Genomic DNA, 18,690 nt, shown 5'->3' with positions numbered 1-18,690 from the left:
TTACAATAGGCCTTAACATTTAGACTCCTTGGTCCACATTCCCTGGGGTCCATTCCCAGGGCCCCCACAAACTCTATTGGTCAAAGTTTGCATGCTCCCACATGATTGGCTTAGAGCTCGATCACGTGGTCCATGGAGCCCAATCCCTTAAAGGGGACACGCTACCACAACATCCTTTGCAATAAAGCACCTGTTGTGGTCAAAACGAGGAGAAGGCAAAGAGGAGAGCCATTCAATCTTTCCTCACCCGTGTGTAACAGTAATAATAATAATAATAATTCTGCCCCAGCCATAAATTGTGTTTTGGAACCATATAAAAAACCAAAAGGATTGCAGACATCAATGAAAATGTTTAACCTCAACCAGCATTGACATTGATATCTTCAAGCTCATTTCACACCAAGCATTTGTACCTTTTCAATTATGAAACCCAGACAAGACTCAAAAGAAGCGAACATTTCTGACATATTATGCTACTATAACGTCCAATTCTGGGTCCTGAAGAAAATATATTGCAACGCCAATAATGCATCGATCCAACTAAGCAAAAAGAAAAAGTGACTCTGAAACTTAGACATGAGAAGCTAAAACATGAATCATCTGGTTCACTAATGTCCTTTAGGGAAGGAAATCTGCCATCCTTACCTGGTCTGGCCTACATGTAACTCCAGACCCACAGCAATGTGGTTGACTCTTAAATACCCTCTGAAATGGCCCAGCAAGCCACTCAGTTGTTTACAAGCCCTACAAAAACACAAAAAGAAATGAAACCAGACAGACTACCTGGCATCGAACCAGGCACCGGAAACGACAACGGCAAACCTAGTCCTGCCGACCCTGCAGGGGGCTTGTCCCAAAGTTGGGAGAGCTGTTTCACAGACTAGTTAAGCAACAGGTTGATATAGTCATACCTTACAGGCAATACCCCAGACTCCACTATTACCATTCCTGGGTCTGCCCTGTAACACCGGCAGGTCAGACCCAGCAGAGGTAGTGGCAGCACAGTGGTATACAGTCGGGAGGGAGTTGCCCTGTGAATCCTCAACATCGACTCTGGACCCCATGAACTCTCATGGCTTCAGGTTGAACATGAGCAAGGAAAGCTCCTGTTGATTACCACATTATGGCCACCGTCAGCTGATGAACCAGTACTCCTCCATGTTGAACACCACTTGGAGGAAGCACTGACGGTTGCAAGGGTGCAGAATATGCTCTGGGTTGGGGACTTCGATGTCCATCACCAAAAGTGACTCGGTCGGTAGTACCAGCACAGACTGAACTGTCTGGGTCCTAAAGGACATAGCTGCTAGACTGGGACTGCAGCAGGTGGTGAGGGAACCAACAAGAGGGAAAAACATACTTGACCTCATCCCACCCATCTGCTTGCTGCAGGTTCATCTGTCCATGACAGTATCAAGTGACCACTGCACAGTCCTTGTGGGGATAAAGTCCCATCTTCACACTGAGGATACCCTCCATCGTGTTGTGTGGCATCACTACTGTGCTAAATGGGATAGACTTCGAACAGATCTAGCAACTCATGAATGGGCATTCTTAAGGCTCTGTGGGCCATCAGCAACAGCAGAATTGTATTCAACAACAATCTGCAACCTCGTGGCCTACCATATACCTCACTCTACCATTACCACCAAGCCAGGGGATCAACCCTGGTTCAATGAAGAATGCAAGAAAGCATGCCAGAAGCAACATCAGGCATACCGAAAAATGAGGTGTTGACGTGGTGAAGCTACAACACAGGACTTCTTGTGTGCCAAACAGCCTAAATAGCAAGTAATAGACAGAGCTAAGCGATTCCACAACAAATGCATCAGAATTAAGCTCTGCAGTCCTTCCACATCCAGCCATGAATGGCGGTTGTCAATTAAACAACTCACTGGAGGAGGAGGCTCCACAAATATCCCCATCCTCAATAATGAAGGACCCAAGCACATTTGTACAAAATCAAGGCTGACATTTGCAACAATCTTCAACCAGAAATGCCAAGTGGATGATCCATCTCGGTCTCTTCCCGAGGTCCCCAGCATCTCAGATGTCAGTATTCAGCCGATACGATTCACTCCACATGATATCAAGAAACGCTGAAGGCACTTGATACTGCAAGGCTATGGACCCTGATAATATTCTGGCAATATTACTGAAGACATGCTCTAGAACTGGACGCACCGCTAGCCAAGCTGTTCAAGTACAGCTACAACAATGGCATCTACCCAGCAATGTGGAAAGTGTCCAGGTGTGTCCTGTACACAGGCCAAGGACAAATCCAACCCAACCAATTACCGCCTTATCAGTCTACTCTCCATCATCAGGAAAGTGATGGAAGAAGTCATCAACAGTGCTATCAAGCGGCACTTACTCAGCAATAACCTGCTCACAGACACTCCGTTCGGGTTCCACCAGGGTCACTCAGCTCCTGACCTCATTACAGCCTTGGTTCAAACATGGACAAAAGGGCTGAATGCCAGAGGTGGGGGGAGAGTGACTTGCTTGACATCAAGGCAGCATTTGACCGAGTATGGCATGAAGGATCCCTAGCTAAACTGGAGTCAATAGGAATCAGGGGGAAATCTCTCGCTGGTTGGAATCATACCTGACACAAAGGAAGATGGTTGTGATTGTTGGAGGTCAATCATCTCAACTCCAGGACATCACTGCTGGAGTTCGTCAGGGAAGTGTCCTCGGCCCAACCATCTTCATCTGCTTCATCAATGTCCTGCCATGATCAATGTAGGAATTTATGGGGATGGGTGCTCTTTCAAAGGGTTGGTGCAGACAATGGTTCAAATGTCCTGCTTCTGCATTGTAGGGATTCTATGGATTGTTCAGTGTCAAAATTTATTTGATAACTCCTGTGAAGCACTTTGTTATTTTCCTACAATAAATACACTTCATAAATGCAAGTTGTTGGAATGAAGGGCATGATTACAATGTAATTTCATGTCAAGTTCAAGCTGCAGGTTGTGAGCCAGATTCGGAACAGAATGGAGGTGGGAGGACAAACAGAATAGTCGCTGAGCTTCGGCAGAAATCCCAGCTACATTTCTGCTGTCTGCCAATTGTTGCAGCGCAAGAAAGGCACAGTTGGCAAACCAGACTCCCCGCGTATTGAAGCAGGGATCAAACTTAGTGAAACCACAATAAAAGACCCAACTTTGGATGCCATGCAACTTTCCAGAATGTGACTTGGAATTGGGAGTCCTCAGCAATAATGCATAATGTGGGGAGGTATGAACAGTAATGGAGTTAAGCCAGCATGAAAGGAAAGTCTTTGAAACTTTATTCAAATGAAATTTGTCGAAAGGTCTCACTGCATGCACCAAAATGTTGCAGGATCTCTTCAATGTGGGGAACCAAAATACTGTAGATATTGTGGGAGGCATTTAGTGGGCCCGTTAGTGTGGAGGCAAATCCAGTCCTGGCCGCTAAATCTTCCGAGTGGGAAATAACAGGATTTGTACTAGCGAGATCGCTCTTCTCCCTCCCGGCTGGTGACATTTTTCTGCATAAGTTTACATCAATTTAAAAATGGCTTTATGCCAAGTGTCATGCCCATGGAATGCGACTTCACACCGGGGCGAATCACTACTGGTTTTTGAAAACAAAAACCATTTGTCATTTCATAGAATTTCATAGAATTTACAGTGTAGAAGGAGGCCATTCGGCCCATCAAGTCTGCACCGGCTCCTGGAAAGAGCACCCTACCCAAGGTTAACACCTCCACCCTATCCCCATAACCCAGTAACCCCACCCAACACTAAGGGCAATTTTGGACACTAAGGGCAATTTATCATAGCCAATCCACATAACCTGCACATCTTTGGACTGTGGGAGGAAACCGGAACACCCGGAGGAAACCCACGCACACACGGGGAGGATGTGCAGACTCCGCACAGACAGTGACCCAAGCCGGAATCGAACCTGGGACCCTGGAGCTGTTAAGCCATTGTGCTATCCACAATGCTACCATGCTGCCCATGAACATGCTGGGGGTCTGGAGATGCCTGGAGGCCTCCGATTGCCAATGGCACCCTGGCACATCCCATTGGCACTGCTGGCGGGTAACCCTCCTCTATTGAGCTGGGGGGGGGGGGGGTTCCCCTTATGTATTGTGGTGGGGGGAAAGAGCTGTGTACAGAGTATGGGGGGCAGTGGTAAGAGAGGTCAGAGCGCCCCTCGATATTTCTGTAGTGGGACGGGGGGTCACCCGAACTAACTACTATAATCCATTCTATAGCCTCACTGTTTGTCCTTCTGCAGTTTTGAATATTTACGATAATTAACACAAGAGTAATTGTGTGACCATCAGTGCTTCCAGAAAATCATAATGGAAAATACAGCTGTCACACAATGTAACTTGACAATTACATTTATTTAATTTTAAAAATGTTTTTCATTGTACCTATAAATTTCTAAATTTATGTTTTGAATTGAAATGACAATATAATCAAATATGGTTTGTTGATTTATCTGGAATGCACCCAATTCACCTCAGAATTCATCCCTGCAACAAGATTTGCCGATTTCTATTTCCTCTACTCCTCTTCCTTTCTAATTAAAGTGCTCATTTTCTCTAATACGGCATTCAGTCGGGAGAGTTGGGACATTGAGTAAACCCCTGAGGAAATTTCTGTTGTCATTCAGCCGCCATAACTGCACCCAAACTCCTGGAATCACGGGGGGGGGGAATTTTCCGCTCACGCTGGTGGTGAGCTTGAAATCGAGAAAGGCATATAATTAGGCAGGATGGTGATGTACTGGAAGATACAAACTAGGCACAGGTCACCTTCCTGCTTCCGCCAGAATTAAGTTTTGAGTCGGGAGGCCCTCGGTCAACCTACCTGCCTCACCATCTATTGTGGGCAGTAAATGGCTAATTAATGAACACCACATCCTGTCACCACTAGCATTAACCCAGCCGCAGAAGTGTATGTTGCCATGCAGGTGGAAAGGCAGATAGAACCTTGTGGCTAGCTTGCCGCCTCTGACGACAGGATCCCACGATCAAAGGCCTGAGTGCCTGAGAGAAGGAATTGTCATCAGAGGGAGAAGGTGTGGTCTGCTTCCGAAGGAATTGTCATCAGAGGAAGAAGGTGTGGCCTGCTTCCGAAGTAGGAAAAAAGGGGGAGGTATCACATGTTTGCCCACTTTTGCCTTCACATCAGGACCAAATACATATTTTCTGTAGGATAGTGGGCTGAACTGATTTATTTCCCTGCTGTCACTCAGGGGGTGCTAATCTCCTGGCTGAGATCAACAAATCAGCAATAAATATTGTTATTATACTGGTTAGTATGATTCACCAACCCTCTGGGCAGTGTATTAACTCACTGATCATCAGTGGAGCTCACTTTAGGTATTATTGGAGTCTCAGAAGCTGGTCCTGGTATTTGCACACATGGAGACCTCTAATATCGTAAACTTGACAATGGAATATCTCACCTTGGCTCTCCTCCCTGCTGTTCAATTCTTTATATTTTTCCCACTTCTCCAATGTTAACAGTTTCTACATTTTTTGCTACAACAATACTAAGAAACTGCTAATATGGCAGAATTGTTCTCCAGACTTGGCTCAATTCCAATGGAACATTGATCTCAAACCCATCTTCTACACCCGCAGCATATCATTAACAACCCTTGGAGCCAACAGCTGACAACATGCGGTTTTATATTGTCTATTCAGAAGGAGTTGTGAAAAACTATCCAGTTTGACTGTCACGCTAACTCTATGGAACAGAGGTTCAAACAAACTTCTTTCAATCTCTTTGCCTGTGTTGAAATAATAGATGGGATATTTATGATGTTCCATCTCTGGTTTACATATAGTTAGTTGCGAGAGTGAATGAATAGTTTATCTAGCTGGGCATTTAACCCCTGCATTTTCAGCAACTATAGGTCGCCTAGTCACTGACATCCACACTTTCTCTCTGCTTGTAATCAGGACCATCATTTCCATCACCGGAAGGTTTCGTAGACAGTATTCGCCTTCCAGGTGCTTTTTACCAGTGGCTGTTATTCATAGAATCCCTACAGAGCAGAAGGAGGCCACTTAGCCCATTGAGTCTGCACTGACCCTCTGCAAGTACCAGCAAGCTGTTGCCTGGAAGACATCAGAGCCAAGGCAGATTCTGCCCTTCATTGGCATTCACCCATGCACATTTCCATTCGAAGTTGCTGCGTGGCAAACCTTAAGACATTGGAGGACAACTGCATCGGAACTGCTGAAAATCAATTTACTCAGGACACACTGAGGGGTGAACCAGGGAACCCATAGAAATCGGAGTGATCTTCAGTTTAAGTCCCTGCTTACACCCTTGGATGTTAGAACTGCTTCTCATTCCTTCCTTTCCACCATAGGCAACTGCTCAATGTTGGCACCTTTGTGGAATTCTCTCCCCAAATCTCTTTTCTTGCCCCTCAGCAGCACAAGCCTCTCCCCCTATCTTATTTCTTTGGCCTTCCACCTTCCCCACCCGCCAAATTATTTTTCCTCTATGATTAGTGTCTCCCTTTTCCTGTTGTGCGCGACGTAACAAGATGCAGGTTGGTGCTCAGTCAGAGGTAAAATTAGTTATAACATTCAGAGGCTTAACTGGGAAACTCAAAACAGGCCTAAATCAGGGTGTGGGGTCTCATCAACATTATTTGAGAGAGCTGCCAGTTTTCAGAGGCAGCTAACCCATTTTAATTTTCAGTCTATTTTCCCCATCAGCATCAAGTAAGTTCCATGAGTTGGTTAGGGTGGAAGGGTTGGCAGTAGAGCAACATTGGGAGGTCGATCACAAGGACTGTGGAGTAAGGAAAATACTCCAGCTTTCTCTGGGCCCCCCAAAATGTGTTGAAAAGTGTTGTTTTGCTGCCACCTGATGTTTAGGTCACAGCAATAGCTGTGGAATTCACTGCAATCCAATTTCTCCATGGGTCCGGAAACGAGCGGTAGTCTCCCCGTTTACACGTTGGGTGGTTCTGTTCAAAATCTGTTTTAGTCAGCCTCCAGGGACACCTGAAAAATAACCTGACTTAATATCAAATATTGGTCCCTGAAGTAATCCATGTTGCAGCCATTCTATGCTGGCAAAATGGGAGAAAATCTAGGACCCTCAGATGGGTGCTGAGATTGGGAGGGGGGTGGGGAGTGTAAAATTGCAAGAATATTCCCTGACCTGGTCTTGAGTTTACACTGGAATGGGCAGTGCATTATAGAGGAAGCCCAATTAAATCCCTTAAGTGACCATTGAATGGCCACTTCACAGGCTCAATCTTCAGGCTGGCAGGCGACCAAAAGATCAGGGTCTGAGCTAAAATTGAGCTAAGTTTGATCTTGGTCAGCAAGTGGTGGTGGGGGCCTCAAGTACCCTTCTGACTGAGGGCACCCTCCTCTTAGGGCCTGATGACCTCCAGACCGCCCCCGCCCTCCCACCACAGGTCTCCCCTATCCCCCACCCATCCTTAACCCCTCCCACATGGCTTGCCTCCAGTTCCTGCCACATATTCCAGGTAGGTAGATGTAATATATCTTCTGGCCACTGTAATGCTGTTTCTGTAATGCTGTTTCTGGAATTACTGGAGAGCAGCCGGCTAATCTGATCGACCTGCAGCTCTCCAAAATGGGTCTTCCTCCCAGTGATTGGGGGAGGGGGGGAGGGGGGGGAAAGAGTCCCACCTTCTGCCAATCAATGCTCATTAGAGCGTGAAATTGCATCAGGCTTTCTGGAGTCAGTTGCATTCTCCACTGACTTTCTAGATGGCGGCGCCAAAGCTCTGGCCTCCATCTAATTTCTATCCCATAAACTCGTACAGTTTAACAAAATCTGCTGGGTTTATGAATCCGTCCTGTTTTATCTCAAGCACCAATATGGGATAGAATATAATTGATAAGTACTCAATGGCAGTTAATGGCTACTCCCATTAGGTACACAGTCCTTTTGAGAACATGAGCTTAATCTATAGATACAGTGATGAAAAGAACGCAAAGATTGACACAAATAAATGATGAAACCTGGATCAAATAGAAGTGATTTAAAACATGGAAGTATCAACCAGCAGTATTATCAACATATACAGAAATATGTTGGATCCTCAGTGTAGATATTTTCAAAAGCCATGTAACTTTGTACACCATGTGCAAAGAAAACAGACAAACAAAAATCAAGAAAAAAGTATAACATACAAATCGTGCAGTGCAGTTCCAAATTCAGCAAAAGCAACTAGACTTTTTTCTTCCCGCAGATGTTACTTGAGCACAATGTTATACAGATTCACCTTCCCATCAAGGCCCCAAACATATGACTTGTCCATTTGTGCAATGCAATAAACAAAAGTGCTTTTTATTAGATCTAGTCAATCTTGGACAGTATTAATGAAATAAGGTTGGAGGCAGGGAAAGAGTAATCCAATGTACTTTAAATGTGAAAAAGATGCTTTTTATGGAAAAAAAGGTAAGATTTTTTAAAAAATGATGCATTTTCCATATATAAGGTTGCGTTATCGTCTGTTTTATTTCCTAATCCGGTGGAATACCTTGGAAAGCTTTTACCAGAAAAAGTGGCCCGATATTTTTAAATGACAAAGGGTTTCAAAATTTAACCATAAATTCTTAGGCTTACTTTTTTAATTTGATGAATTCTTCAGTGAAGTGCTTCATTAATATTCATTAGTAAAGAGAAAATCAGAATTCACACCAGGATCACTTTTTTTGTCTTGTTAATCTTTGCTAAACTCAAAACCATATTGCACAAAAGCGGTCATTTAGTACATCATGCTGGCTCTTTGAAATTATCTAATTATTCCTACTCGCCTGCTCTTTTTCCACAGCCCTAAAATGTTTTCCTTTCAGATATATTTGACTCTGCTACCACCATCCTTTCCCAATCATCATAACTTGCTATTTGAAAAGGAAAAATATAATCTCCTCCCTGATTCTTTTGCTAATGATCTGAAACTGGTGTCCTGCAGTTACTAAAAATAGAAACAATTACTCTCCCAAAACTTTTCATTAATTGGCAACCCTGTTGAAAGAGTTTTCGATGCACTGCAGACTGTTCTTCAAGCATTATCATTCATGTACGTATCGTGGTTAAAAACAATCTTATTTCTGAGGCAGAAGGCTATGGGTTAATACCCCACACCAAGACTTGGGTGTATAATCAGAGCAGACACTGCAATGCAGCATTGCGGAAATGCATGCATTGGTGGAGGTGCCATTCTGCCTGTTTCAGTGGGCATTCAATATTGCACTGGGAAGGTTGAAATTCTGCAAAAATAGGTGAGATTAAATATGTGAAACAATCTGGTTATTGATAATTTAATTTCAGGTTACAACATTGAATCCGCGTTGATTTCTAAAAGTGGTCTCAGATAATGAATCTTCATATACTGTACCTTAAGCTTGTCATATCTATCACTCAGTGAGGAAACCTGGTGATCCCGGTGACGTCCTACAAGTTTGCATAAAGCACAGATCAGCTGATCATCCGTGACACAGTACATATTCACCTTTTCGTCTTCATGTTCCAGACACATTAGTCCACGGAGATGAGAGTCCGGAATGGGCTCAATCAGCCGGTGGCCGGTGAACGGCTTCTTGTTGGGATGGGTGGCCCTGAGGCACCGGTCACAGTAGGAGACCTCGCATGTCACACAGGTCTTGATGGCATCCCGCGGCGGCTCTTGCTCGCAGAACTGGCACTGGACCTTCTCAGAGGACATGGTGACAGGATCCTTGTAGGGTCGCTCACGGCGACATTCACTGGGGGAATTAGGTCCACTCAGTGAGGCTTTTTGAAAGCGATCGATGATGTTTTGCAGAGTTACATTCCGCTTCAACCCCTCCAAGCCGCGATGATTCAGGGATATAACATAGCGGCAGGTTGGGCACTGGAAGGCAGCAATTGATTGGATTGTCTCGTTGGAGGTGCAGTGAGAGACGAGGATCCGATGGGCACAGTTGAAGCACAAGCTGTGAGCACACGGTAATAGCAGAGGGTCTTCAAATAGCTCCAGACAAATTGGGCAGGTTAATTCAGATTCAAGTGTTTCCATCTTCAGGCAAAGCAAGCTTGCATCATCAGCGGTACCCAGGGAAGCTGGTCAGCTACCTACAAGAACAAAGAAGAAGAAAAATAAGCAACTTGAGCTGATCATACACATCATTTAAAACATGGCAAAGATCTTTCCCTCGGCCACAACTGTAACGTTAAAAAACTGTTTAAGACCATTGTCAAAGGTAGTCCGTTAGTTGTTCAATAAATAGTGAACCAGAAGACCTATGCTTAATCCTTGGTTGATGTCAAGACCCCAACATTCATTTATGGTGTAAACTCTACAACAGTCAAAATAGAAACAAATGATCTTTGTCCGGCTCAGTTGACTCCTGATAGAAATCTTCTATCTATAAATATTATGTAAAAAGGGGATCAGTTCAGGGTGTGATACCCACCCTCATTTCTTGCTCATATTTGCTGTCCTGTCTCAGAAGGAAATCATGGGAACTTGGTCAAGTGACTGAAGGGCCACTGGGGCCCATTGCAGCTGAGCAGTACCAGCGGGAGTCAACATTTTCAATAGGTAAAATTGAAGCGGTGTGGGGAGGTGCAGGTGTAGGAGCATCTTCACATAAAACGTTCACGGCAAACCTTTTTTTTGTTAGGGTAGAACAGCAGCCAGTAGAGACATGTCTCATTATGATGAAAATAATGCGCAAGTGATGACATGGAACTTTCAAATCTGCTTCATACAACTGGCTTATAAACAAGTGGGAAAAGGTATGGTAACCGACCACTTATTGCTTTTTGAAAAAAATAACTATCATTAATGATCTCAATGTATTAAAACCGCTTAGCTGATACTTGGCCCCAACACAAAGAGTGGACGCGATTCTCCGCCCCCAACGCCGGGTGGGAGAATAGCGGGAGGGCCTCCCGACATTTTTCACACCCTCCCGCTATTCTCCCCCCCCACGCCCGACCGGCGAGCGGTGATTCTCCGAGGCTGATGTGCCGAGCGGCCGGGCCTTCACGCCCGTTTCACCACGGCAGCAAACACATCTGCTCGCTGCCGTCGTGAAACGGGCGCCAGATGCCCGTTTGAGGCATCTGGGGGCCCGATTGGCATGGCCGGGGGGCATAGGCCCGCGATCGGTGGGCACCGGTCGCGGGCCATGTGTCCATAACGGACGCACGCTTTTCCCTCGCCGCCCCGCAAGATCAAGCCGCCACGTCGTGCGGGGCGGCTGAGGGAAAAGATGCCAACTGCGCATGCGCGGGTTGGCATTGTCCTACCTGCGCATGCGCGGCCGACGTCGTCAGCCGGCGTGCGGCCTTGACGACCGTTGTCAAGGTCGCGCCGCCGTGACGCACAGGGCCGCGTTCCTAGCCCCGTCCGGGGGGGAGAATCGGCCCCGGAAGTGGGCGTGAAGGCTGCAGTGGGTCACAGCCTGTCCCACGGCAGCCTTTACGATTCTCCGCATTTGCGGAGAAACTCGCCCAAAATCTTTCAGAAGAGCAAATATTGAAGTTTCGACATAAAAACAGGAAAACTGTTAAACGGTGCTGCATACATAATAATAATAAGAATAATTGCTTATTGTCACAAGTAGGCTTCAATGAAGTTATTGTGAAAAGCCCCTAGTCGCCACATTTTGGCGCCTGTTCGGGGAGGCTGGTACAGGAATTGAACCCACGCTGCTGGCATTATTCTGCATTACAAGCCAGCTGTTTAGCCCACTGTGCTAAAATTGGAAATATGTTACATCATACAATGGTGAATGCCTTACCAAGTAGGCTTGTGCTTACTGCTTATAATCAAGTTGAATTGTAGTGTAGTGCGTTAAGGAATTCAAAGTGTCTTTTGGAGCATTGTCTGTGATCATTTGTACAGTAGACACTATCCTGGTTGGGAAGCTTAGAGGCATATGTGGCTGTAGGTTCTATCATCTTAGAAATAGTAACGTTCTCTTCCTTTCTGTATCCAAGACTGGCCAGTATTTTGTTCCAAAATATGCTTTGGGATAAGGTAAATATGCTGAAAGGCAGAGAACAAATGGCAGGATTGTTTTGTAGATAAGACTGAGAGCAGACAGACTGGGTTAGAAAGCAGGTAGAGGCCAGGCATCAACTGGAAGAGGGAGAGAATAATGCACATTTGACAAAAATAGAAGACAATCACGTATGATTGCAAGTTGGGGGTCAGGGAAGAAAACAAAAGTAAAAATATGTTTTAACTGAAAAAGGGAAGGCGGGAGAAAAATGATCAGTTCACCATTGAAGCTGCACGGTCCTTTCTTGAGTCCTTCCTTTAGTGCGAATTGATGAGCGCAATCTTGGACAGTGCCAGTTAGCCAAGAGCCAACCTTGACAAAATGGCGCAAGAGAAAACATAGCTCTGAACAATTGTTGAGCTGCCTAATTTCTCTTTTTCTATCTTTGGTGAAAGTGCTTCCAAGGGGTGGGACGGTGGGTCCGTGGTTTGCACTGCTGCCTATGGCTCTGAGGACCCGGGTTCAATCCCAGCCCTGGGTCACTGTCTGTGTGGAGTTTGCACATTCTCCCTGTGTCTGGGTGGGTTTCACCCCCACAGCCCAAAGCTGTGCAGGTTAGGTGGATTCAGCACACTAAATTGCCCCTTAATTGGAAAAAAACTAATTGGGTACTCTAAATTTATTTAAAAAAAAGAAAGCGCCTCCTCATCCTATCAGTGTCTCCTGACAGACTGGTGCACCACAGAATACAGATCTGTATTCAGTCACTTCATACCACCTTACCTCTGAGTCACACTTGGACTGTGTTCTAAAATCTGCACAAATACCCTCAGCAATAATTGAGAATGCACCCCAGAAAACAAAAAAGATATATCACACGTATTGCTGATGTCTTGCCACAAGATTATAAAGTGTATATAGACAGGGAAGATCATTTGGCCCATCCAGGTTCAACGATCCACGTAAATATAGAATACTACATCATTTAGCCAATTGCCCTTTAAACTATTCCAATGCGTTTGTTTGCACTAAAACTGAAAATTGGTTCCAAATAATAAACAGTTTGTGAAGAACTTTCTGACAACAGTCCTTCCGACGCTTTGTCTTGTTTCAGCTGAACTTGAGATCGTATTGTGAATTTACCTTATTTGCACCCAATAATTTATTAAATAACTTCTATATTTCTACAAGGCATCTCACAGCTATATTTCAATGGAGAGTCAACAATTCTACAATTGTTCCTCATAACTTAATCACCCAATGGTAGATATAAGCCTGGTGATTCTAGACAGTAGATACTAGGCAGATCTTCCGCATTGCTCTGATCAAAACTGGGTACTTACAATCAAAACGTGCTCTGAACAGATAACTGCTTGGTATGAGAGAAACTTTCAACTTGGATGGTCTGATTTAGAAAAATAGTTCAGCATTTTATTTAGCTTGTCACTTGCTGCTTCAGTGCCAAATCTCTTGCTGCTTCAGTGACTGGCTATGTCAAGTGCCAAATCTACGAACTGTCACTATATTTCAATATTGAATATCACTTGGCCGAGTATCATGTCAAAATAATGTATTAAGCTGAAATTGTGAATTTGTTTATGGCGGCAATTGCGCTTTAACTAATTCAATTGATGAATATGATCAGGCGGCAGTCCAGGAAGCAGATTGTGGTTATGTGAACCTGCCCTAATGGGAAAGTGATCAGAGTCATGATTTTCTGCATGGGTAAACTCTTAAATGGCACAGAGACTGGCTTCCTGTTCAATAAGTGTGGTGGCCCTTGGCTATGCCCCCAACCATACAGGTCTGCAGTCTTTCCAGGAGTGCTAGCACCACAGCCTGCCACTAGCAGATGATCTGCTACTCCTGTTGCTCATGTTGAGAAACTGGAGGCTGACTGGAAAACCCCACTCAGCCCCCATTACCTACCTTAAAGATTGTTAATGAACCTAATTACCTGCACTGAATCAGGTCATTGTTAGGAAGCTAGCACCAACCAGCCTGGGAAATTTTGGGCGATGTCTACCTCAGTTCCTGTGTTGGCAGGGTCTAGAAATTCAGCTCTGATTTCAGCCAGAATAGTAATAGATGTAGAGGTGCTTAGGTTGACCAAATGGGGAAAGTCAGCCAAGATTCTTATTGCTGATCACGTATCCAGCAATCACTGCCTAGAAAGCAGCTGGGCGAATGCTGGGGGAAGGCAGGATCAACCTTGGTGTGATTAACCTATTTCCTTGGTAGAATAACCTGCCATCCCCTAAAAGTCTCATATTTGACTGCAAACTACTTGGCAAGGTACAGGCGGACAAACCTATAGTGCTGTACTGTCCACCAACAAGGAGAAAATCCACTGCCATTACAAGTAATTTCTATTGGTTCCAGTCCTGCAAATTTGGCCCTTGGTCAGAGACATTCAAATGCAGGTAACCATCGGCCTGCTGAACAAAAGTGTTCAAATGTGCATTAGCGTCTTTTGTCTTATCCGATAGGAAAGGGGAAGAGAAGAATAAAAAGGACAAAGCTAAAAAAGTGATGAAAAAACATCAATGCACTAAATTAAAACGTGGAAGTAGAAATTGGAGACCATTTACAAAAAAAAATCAATTGGATAGACAGTAGACTGATAATGGTAGAAACCATGACTGGCTGAAATTCTCCGGACAATGCCATTCACTTTTCCCACTGGCAGCGCACTCCCATCTGCTGATTTCCCGGCCGTGTGGGGTGGCTTCAATGGGAAATCCCATTGACATGCGGCGGTTGTATAGAATCCCGCCACCAGCGAATGGCGCATCACTGAGAAGCACGTGGCTGGGGGAACGGAGAATCCCGCCAATGTTCAAAAAAACTTTTTATGCCTTGGATGATCATGTATTGACGGGGTGGATTCAGTACACTAACTCCCATGTTTGAAGGGAGTGTAAAAGATTCATTATAGGGCAAGCCAAAATGCATGTTTTAATGCTTTCATTCAGCGGGTCGATGGTGATCTCCGTTTGAGTGTACCTGACAATGGGTCAAACCTGCAGCTCTGGAACTCAAGATATTTCTTGGTAATGGAAAAGCAACAATTTAATGGCAAAGGATAATTAAATGAAAATTATGAACTCTTGCTTTTTTAGCATCAAAGCTTCACTCCGGACAAAGTCCGCTTTGTTGAATCAGATGTGAAATGCTTTTGAGTAGTATTAACCCAGCCCACAGCCAAGAGCTGCCGATAGTGCAATACTGTTTGACAAAATCACATTGTCAGATCAATTAAAAACATTGATTCAGGAAATAGCAATAGTGACAGCTATCACTCGGAGATTGTTAAGCAACATTTCTAACCGCATAATGCCTCACAAAATCCGATGAGGTACTTTTGAGGATTAGCCCTCTGAATCTAATTCACACTACGGCTGCTTTGGTAATGCATAATGAGGCAATGTGGGAGTTTCACCGTGGATTCAAGTCAATGCAGTTTAAGAGTGCTCATTAATATAAGTCTCAGAATCCATCAAAACGTTAGGTACCAATAGGTTGATGCCAGAATATTTCCCATGTGTGGCTACTTTACTCATTAAGTTTTTGAAATTTAACAATTCAACAATACACTTCAGACCAACACTTGTTTAAAAATGTGGTGAATATATTCACCTAATGCATGAGCTGTGTATATAATGATGGGACCTATAACCTGGAAGTGATGATACAGGCTACTTCCAGGTACTGTACTGGAACCCCGGTGGGCTCCGCCTCCGGCTCCACCCTTACCGGGGCCATATATAGACCGGCCACCTATGGGTGGCACTCATTTGTACAGCTGAATCTGGCAGGCGAGTTCATGGATAATAAAGCCTAATGCTCACTCGTTGTCACGGTCTCACAGTCAATTGACGGTATAACAATTTATTATCCATCGACAGCACCATGGAAGCTGCTCTAAAGCCAGATAAGCTCGAACTCGACGCGCGTGCGTCAGAGGCCAAGGAGATCTTCGAACATTGGCTTCGCTGCTTCGAGGCCTACCTCGACTCCTCCACAACGCCTCCCACTGAAACCCTCAAGCTGCGACTCCTCCATGCTAGGGTGAGCCATCGAATCTCCGTGATGATCGAGAAAGCTGCCACGTACGAGGCGGCGGTCGCAACCCTCAAGGCGCATTTCGTGAAGCCCGTAAACGTGGTGTACACCTGACACCTTCTCACTACTCGCCGCCAACGTGCCGGGGAATCGCTAGACGAGTACCTGGAAACCCTGACCCTACTCGCGAGGAACTGCAGCTATCGGGATGTGACGGCGGAGGAACACATGAACCTACAATTCGGGACACCGACGTAGCTGGTGTCCGATCGAACTACATCAGGCAGCGCTTGCTGGAAAACAGGACCTCTGACCTGCGGGACACGGTAAAGCTAGCTACCTTATTAGAGGTGGCCTACCAGAGCCTCAGTGCGTTCCCCGAGGGCCCGGCAAACCCCTCATGGACACGATTGTCGTGGCCCCCATCGGACCTGACTATGTCACAGGCCTGTGCCGCGCAGCTGCCAGTCCAGCCCGGGGAACCGCAGTGCTACTTCTGCAGCCAGGGTCAACACCCCCAGCAGCATTGCCCAGCCCGCACAGCGACGTGCAGTGACTGTGGGAAAAAGGGACACTTCGCCAGAGTCTGTCTGGGCCGACCTAAAGCCCAGAAACCGAAAACTCACCAGGCCCGACCCATGGACTCACAGGCCCCCAGACCCCACAATGTGGCTGCGTGCCTGCCTGGAACGCCCCCTTCAGATGCGTCATCAGCCTTGTGCGACTCGTGGCGCGCGCCATCTTGGTTGCCAGCTCCAACCCTGGCCGACTGGTGGGGGGCCGCCATCTTAGCCGTCGGCTCCAGCACCGACCAACACGTGCGACCGATGGGGGCGGCCATCTTGGTCGACATCTTCGACCCAGCCCGACACGTGCGACTCATGGGGGCTGCCATTTTGTGACCCTTATACCGCCGACCATGCAGGCTACCCGCAGCTGGGCACAGTTACCCTTGACCAGTCGCAGCCTAAGCACCTGAAAATTCAATGATAGTCGTCCGGGTCAACGGGCACGAGACCCCCTGTCTTTTCGACTCCGGGAGCACGGAGAGCTTTGTCCACCCTGACACATTAAGGCGCTGCTCCCTCCACATCTACCCCACATCCCAAACAATCTCCCTTGCCTCCGGTTCCCATTTGCTTCAGATCCGGGGGTACTGTATCGCTAATCTCGCGATGCAAGGCGCAGAGTACGCTCGTTTTAAGCTGTGCGTCCTCCCTCACCTCTGCACCCCCTACTGCTCGGAGTAGACTTCGAATGCAGTCACCGAAGCCTGACCCTACAGTTTGGTGGACCCTTGCCCCCCCTCAAGGTATGCAGCCTCGCGACCCTCAAGGTCTCCCCCCTTTCGCTCTTTGCGAACCTCACTCCCGACTGTACGCCCATCACCACCAGGAGCAAGCGGTACAGTTCCGAAGACATGGCTTTTATGAAGTCGGAGGTCCAGCGACTGTTAAGTGAAGGGATTAAGTAGGCCAGTAACAGCCCCTGGAAAGGGTAAGTGGTGGTCGTCCGGACCAGGGAAAAGAATTGGGTGGTTGTGGACTGCAGCCGGACCATAAACCGGTTCACGCAACTGGATGCGTACCCCCTCCCCTGCATAGCGGAGATGGTCAACCAGATCGCACAGTACCGTGTGTTCTCAACGGTCGATCTGAAGTCGGCCTACCACCAGCTTCCAATCCTCCCGGAAGAGTGCCACTACACTGCCTTTGAAGCAGCCAGCCGACTCTTCCACTTCCTCAGGGACCCCTTCTGCGTCACTAACGGGGTCTTTGTCTTTCAGAGAACGATGGACCAGTACGGTTTGCAGGCTACATACCCGTACTTGGACAATGTCACCATCTGCGGCCATGATCAGCAGGACCATGACGCCAACCTTCAGAGGTTCCTCCAGGCCGCCCAATCCCTCAACCTCACGTATAACAAAGAGAAGTGCGTTTTCCGCACTACCCGACTGGCAATCCTCAGCTACGTCGTGGAGAACGGAGTCCGAGGGTCCGACCCCGATCATATGCGCCCCCTCACGGAACTCCACCCTCCCCACAGCCTCAAGGCCCTCAAACGATGCCTGGGGCTGTTCTCCTACTGCACCCAGCAGGTCCCCAACTATGCGGACAAAGCCCGCCCACTTATTCAAACTACCACTTTCTCCCTGATGGCTGAGGCCCGCTCGGCCTTCAGCCGCATCAAGGCCGACATCACCAAGGCCGCTATGCACGCGGTGGACGAGTCCGTCCCCTCTCAGGTAGAGAGCGATGCGTCAGACGTCGCACTGGCCATAACACTCAACCAGGCGGGCAGGCCGGTAGCATTCTTCTCTAGAACCCTCCACACTTCCGAAATACGACACTCCTCGGTCGAGAAGGAAGCACAAGCCATAGTGGAAGCCGTGCGGCACTGGAGGCACTACCTAGCTGGTAGGAGGTTCACCCTCATTACCGACCAGCGGTCGGTCACCATTCATGTTTGACAACGCACAACGGAGCAAAATAAAAAATTACAAAATCTTGAGGTGGAGGATTGAACTCTCCACCTGCAATTATGATATCAAGTATTGTCCTGGGAAGTTCAATGAGTCCCCAGCTGCCCTGTCCCGCGGCACATGCACCAGGGGTCACCCAGCTTACCCA

General features: G+C 46.7%; 1 protein-coding gene across 4 annotated transcripts in view; it reads right to left on the bottom strand.

Moving 5' to 3' along the window:
- Positions 1 to 18,690, bottom strand: part of LOC119951706 (probable E3 ubiquitin-protein ligase MID2) — a 444,841-nt gene that overhangs the window by 118,748 nt on the left and 307,403 nt on the right. For 3 of the 4 annotated variants that reach the window (XM_038774982.1, XM_038774980.1, XM_038774981.1), the window contains exon 2: positions 9,397 to 10,112. In XM_038774982.1, the coding sequence (XP_038630910.1) occupies positions 9,397 to 10,056 (660 nt within the window). In that variant the 5' untranslated portion in view covers positions 10,057 to 10,112. The remainder of the gene's footprint in view (positions 1 to 9,396; positions 10,113 to 18,690) is intronic. The other variant, XM_038774983.1, reaches the window with a different exon arrangement.

This window comes from Scyliorhinus canicula, chromosome 17 (assembly GCF_902713615.1).
Source record: "Scyliorhinus canicula chromosome 17, sScyCan1.1, whole genome shotgun sequence".
In the NCBI taxonomy this organism is placed as follows: domain Eukaryota; kingdom Metazoa; phylum Chordata; class Chondrichthyes; order Carcharhiniformes; family Scyliorhinidae; genus Scyliorhinus; species Scyliorhinus canicula.
This window is presented reverse-complemented; position numbering and strand designations above follow the sequence as displayed.